General features: G+C 63.3%; 2 protein-coding genes across 2 annotated transcripts in view; both read left to right on the top strand.

The window, feature by feature from the left end:
* SCAMP4 (secretory carrier membrane protein 4) overlaps positions 1–5,248 on the top strand; it is a 20,941-nt gene that overhangs the window by 5,734 nt on the left and 9,959 nt on the right. The window contains exon 2 of the mRNA XM_017514514.2: positions 4,375–4,422. Coding sequence (XP_017370003.1) covers positions 4,416–4,422 — 7 coding nt within the window. The 5' untranslated portion in view covers positions 4,375–4,415. The remainder of the gene's footprint in view (positions 1–4,374; positions 4,423–5,248) is intronic.
* ADAT3 (adenosine deaminase tRNA specific 3) lies at positions 1,148–2,758 on the top strand. Its single transcript, XM_017514513.2, has one exon. It carries the CDS (start codon positions 1,413–1,415, stop codon positions 2,466–2,468), a length of 1,056 nt encoding a protein of 351 aa, XP_017370002.1. The 5' UTR covers positions 1,148–1,412; the 3' UTR covers positions 2,469–2,758.

Raw genomic sequence — 5,248 nt, 5'->3', positions numbered from 1 at the left:
CAGGCAATTCTCCTGCCTCAGCCTCCTGAGTAGCTGGGATTACAGGCACGTGCCACCATGCCCAGCTAATTTTTTGTAGTTTTAGTAGAGACGGGGTTTCACCACGTTGACCAGGCTGGTCTCGATCTCTTGACCTTGTGATCCACCTGCCTCGGCCTTCCGAAGTGTTGGGATTACAGGCTTGAGCCACCGCGCCCGGCCCTTTTGAGGGTTTTTGTTTTTGTTTTTTGTTTTTTGTTTTTCAGACAAAGTCTCGCTCTGTCACCCAGGCTGGAGGGTAGTGGTGTGATCTCGGCTCACTGCAACCTCTGCTACCCAGGTTCAAGCGATTCTCCTGCCTCAGCCTCCCGAGCAGCTGGGACTACAGGCGCCTGCCACCATGCTTGGCTAAATTTTTTTTGTATTTTTTAGTAGAAACAGGGTTTCCCTTTGTTAGCCAGGGTGGTCTCCATCTCCTGACTGACCTTGTGATCCGCCTGCCTCAGCCTCCCAAAGTGTTGGCATTACAGAAGTGAGCCACCACGATCAGCATTTTTTTTTGAGACAGCATTTCGCTCCGTCACCCAGGCTGGAGTGCAGTGGCACGACTGTAGCTTACCGGAGCCTTGAATATCCAGGCGTGAGTGATTTTCCGTTTCAGCTTCTTGAGTAGGTGAGACCTGAGAGCCAGCGCTGTGCACCACCGTACCCAGCTAATTTTTTGATTTTTAGTAGAGATGGGGTCTTGCTATGTTGCCCAGGCTGGTCATGTACTCCTGGGCTTAAGTGATCCTCCCACCTCAGCCTCCCATAGTGCTGGGATTACAGGTGTGAGCTGCCACACCTAGCCATTAATTGTACCCTTGAAAATGACCAGTCTTGGCTGGGTGCAGTGACTCACACCTGTAATCCCATGTGGATCATGTGACTTCAGGAGTTGGAGATCAGCCTGAACTGTGTGGTGAAACCCCATCTCTACTAAAAATACAAAAAAATTAGCCGGGCGTGGTGGCGCGTGCCTGTAATCCCAGCTACTCGGGAGGTGGAGGCATAAGAATTGCTTGAACCCAGGAGGTAAAGGTTGCAGTGAGCCGAGATCATGCCACTGCACTCTAGCCTGGGTGACTGGGAGACCCCGTCTCAAAAAAAAAAAAAAAAAAAAAAAAAAAAGACTTGTCTTATCGTCGGTGAATAATGTCTTCGCTTTTGAAAACCTAGGCCGTTTAAACTCTGTGCAAAGCAGGGGTTAGCAGGACATGAGTGAGCTTAGCCCTGATGCGGTGACCTGGGCCGTAGCCCTGGGAGTGGCCTCTTCACGCCCCACCTTGCGGAGTCACAGCCTCCCGGGACGGACTCCCTGGCGCCCCCAGTCGCCCGCAGCCGCCGGATGATCCCCTACTCCCGTCTCTCTCCCACAGTCAGCCTGGCTGAGGATGGAGCCCGCCCCGGGCCTCCTGGAGCAGCCCCAGCGCACGGAGGCCGGGAGCCCGGAGCCTGAGCCCACACCGTGGCAGGCCCTCCCAGTTCTGTCTGAGCAGCAGGCGGGGGACGTGGAGCTGGTGCTGGCCTACGCCGCGCCCATCCTGGACAAGCGCCAGACCTCTCGCCTCCTGAAGGAGGTGTCGGCCCTGCACCCACTCCCGGCCCAGCCTCACCTCAAGCGGGTGCGGCCCAGCCGCGACGCCAGCAGCCCCCACGCCCTGGAGATGCTGCTCTGTCTGGCCGGGCCGGCCTCCGGCCCACGCTCGCTGGCCGAGCTCCTCCCACGGCCGGCCGTGGACCCCCGTGGCCTGGGGCAGCCCTTCCTGGTGCCCGTGCCCGCCCGGCCGCCTCTGACCAGGAGCCAGTTCGAGGAGGCCCGCGCCCACTGGCCCACGTCCTTCCACGAGGACAAGCAGGTGACCAGCGCCCTGGCCGGGCGGCTCTTCTCCACGCAGGAGCGCGCCGCCATGCAGAGCCACATGGAGCGGGCGGTGCGGGCGGCCCGGTGGGCGGCGGCACGGGGCCTGCGGGCTGTGGGGGCCGTGGTGGTGGACCCGGCCTCGGACCACGTGCTGGCCACCGCCCACGACTGCAGCAGCACCGCCAGCCCCCTCCTGCACGCCATCATGGTGTGCGTGGACCTCGTGGCGCGCGGCCAGGGCCGCGGCACCTACGACTTAGCGCCCTTCCCCGCCTGCTCCTTCGCTCCGGCCACCGCCCCCTACGGCGTCCGCGCAGGCGCCGTGCGCAAACTGGACACAAACGAGGACGGCCTCCCCTATGTGTGCACCGGCTACGACCTGTATGTGACCCGCGAGCCCTGCGCCATGTGCGCCATGGCCCTGGTGCACTCACGCATCCTGCGCGTCTTCTATGGCGCGCCCTCGCCCGACGGCGCCCTGGGCACCCGCTTCCGCATCCACGCGCGGCCGGACCTCAACCACCGCTTCCAGGTGTACCGCGGCGTGCTGGAGGAGCAGTGCCTCCTGCTGGACCCCGATACGTAGGCGCTGCCCTCCTGCCTCCGGACCTTCGTGCTCCCGGCGTGGGGCGCCTCTCCTCGACCTCCTTGGCGCAAGCCTTTCCGTGGATTTTAAGGACACACTGCCTCCAGCGGGGACCCCAGGGGCTGCCTTCCGTGTTGAGCTGCGGAGTGAGCTTTCCTGGACTCAGGCCTTGGCTCACCCCCACGCCGGCCTGTGGAGATCTCCACGGGTGCCCTCACTGCCTTTCTGTCCCCTCTGTCTCTCTGGCCAGGAAACAGCTCTGATGGGAAAATAAACAGCCTGAAACCAAGCGGGTGTCTGTTGACTGGTGTGTGCCTTGGTGGCCAGGTTCCCTGGTGGGGCGAGGTCTGTACAGGGCCGGGTGGCGGAGCGCAGGGGCTGCTGAGCCACGTGGTCAGAGGCCTCCACTGGTTCCTGGTAGCCAGGGCCCCCAGCTGCTGCCTCCTTGCCTGCTTCTGGAGTCCCGATGGTTCCGGGAGTGCCTGGGCCTGATGCGTGGACACCAGGTGTAGCCCACAGGCCACCGACCTGAAGGAGGGACCCTGCCATTTAGTGTCCCACACAAGTGGCAACAGGGGACCCGAAAGGGCTGATGCCAGCTGGTCACAGCACAGTGAGGACTGGAGCCGAGTTTGCAGAACGTGGAGCAGGACCTGTGTGTCCACCTGGCAGAGTCTGCCGATGACCAGGAGGGTGCCGCTCAACCCCCACACAGGCCTGCCCTGAGCCCCTAGCCCGCGGGGGAGGGCGTGCAGCAGGCAGGGCTCTGCGTGGGAAGCTGGGGCAGCCGACAGAATGCGTGGCTGACCAGGAGCCCTCCAGACCTGCAGTGGGGTACCTCGTGCCTGGGGCTGGGACCGAGGTGGGCTGGAGGGTCCCTGATGGGACCGGAGCCACAGTGTGGAGGGAGGAGGTGGGAGCTACAGGGGCGTGCCCAGTGATGGGGGCAGCGGCTGGTCCTCCTTGGTGTTTGGTGCTCAGGGCTCAGCTCTTTCCCCTGAGGGGCAGGAAGGCAGAAAGGAGGGAGTGAGAGGTGGGAGGCAGACAGAGGACAGAATGTCCTGTCCCAAGAGCCTGGGGCACCCCCCCCGCCCCGTGACACCTCCCCAGATGGGTTGTGTGCGGAGGCCTTAGTTCCTCCAAACCTTCTCACCTGCCTGTGCCCGCCAGGATCTGCTCCCTGCCCCCACCAGGATCTGCTCCCTGCCCCCTCGGGCCTGCTCACTGCCAGGATCTGGGATGGTTCCAACCCTGATGGGCTGTGATGCCCGACGGGCACTGGGTATTTCCATGCTGGCCTGGCCTACCTCCCACTGGCAGGTCCGCCACCAGGACCATGGAAGCAGCTAGATCACTCTGTCGTGCGTGGCTGGCAGGCTGGGGTCAGGCTGCTCTGGTGCGTGAGCTTGTGGGGTTCCCTTTCAGAAAGGCCATGGTGCCACTTGGATGTGATGGGGTCCTAGGCCCTGCAACGTTCACGGGGTGAAAACCGTAGCCCAGACAGGTGGTGTGACTGGCCTAAGGTCACACAGCAGTGAGCTGGCACCTGGTTCTGTTACTCGCTGGGAAGTCAGGCCTTGTAGCGCCGATCCCTTGTGGGCTGAAGCCGGGATTTGGGGCATGTGGGGGCCTAGGACTGCAGGGGAGGGGATCCTGGCTGGGGCAGTGGGTGGGAGGGCTGCAGCCAGCCCTTCCCCTTTTGCCAGCAAGGATGGTGCACACTTGAGGCGGGTGGAGGGAACCTGTGGGGCGACACATCGGGTCAGGTCAGGCCTGTGGCACCCGCGCAGCCCACTGCTGTGCCCAGACTACAGGGCACGATGGGGGGCTCTCCAGCCATGGTGGGTGGTTAACGCCCTGCTCAGGGCGACCCTGGGGTTCCCTGACTGTCATTGTTTTCTTCCAGGCGGCTGCAGGCTTCAGCCCGCGCCGGTCGGCGAGGAAGAGATGTCAGGTGAGTCCTGCCAGCCTGGGAGCCCCAGCAGTGCGGGCGGGAGGGTGACGTGGGCGGGAGGGTGACACCGGCAGTTCCCACAGCAGCCCTCGGTCCTGGCCGTGGCCATGCAGTGTCCTCCTGGCCCGCCTGGCTTCTGACTTCTCCGGCCCCACAGCTCAGCACAGCCGGGTTCTTGCCTCTCCTGGGGGTCGGGACAGGGCTACAGAGCCGCCTGTGTCGTCTACTCTGACGCCAGGAGGGGTGTGAGTGAAGCCAGGTGGGCCTCAGCATGGGCACTCATCCCTGCCTTCTTCCGGAGTCTCTGCTGCTTCTGGGCCGGGCAGTTCACCCCGTAGGCTTCTGCGCTGCCGTGCACTCGCCCTGGATGCCCTGCCCCGCAGAATTCACCGCACTCCCTTCCCCACCTCAGGACCCGAAGCACCACCTGCCGGTGCCCGCGCTGGCACGGCTGCCCTTTCCTCCCAGCACCCGCTGTCGTCTTGGTGCCTGCGGGTCTCTCACCCGCGCATGTACTGTCAGCTCTCGCTGTGCGTGGAGCCCCTGAGGATGGGCCTCCTGCCGTCTGGCTGGAGTGGATGCTCAGGGATGCTTCTGCAGGCAGTGCTGGCTCAACAGAAGCTCCCAGGGGTCTCCCAGGCCATGCGGAGTCCCCCAGAGGCCATGTGTTCCCATCCGGACCCCTGGAACCCATGATTGGGAGCTCATTTGGGAACATGGCCTTTGTAGATGTGCTGGAGTTAAGATGAAGTAATGGGCCAGGCGCAGTAGCTCACGCCTGTAATCCCAACACTTTGGGAGGCCGAGGCGAGCAGATCAAGAGGTC

Source organism: Cebus imitator, unplaced genomic scaffold (assembly GCF_001604975.1).
Source record: "Cebus imitator isolate Cc_AM_T3 unplaced genomic scaffold, Cebus_imitator-1.0 Scaffold524, whole genome shotgun sequence".
Classification (NCBI taxonomy): domain Eukaryota; kingdom Metazoa; phylum Chordata; class Mammalia; order Primates; family Cebidae; genus Cebus; species Cebus imitator.
This window is presented reverse-complemented; position numbering and strand designations above follow the sequence as displayed.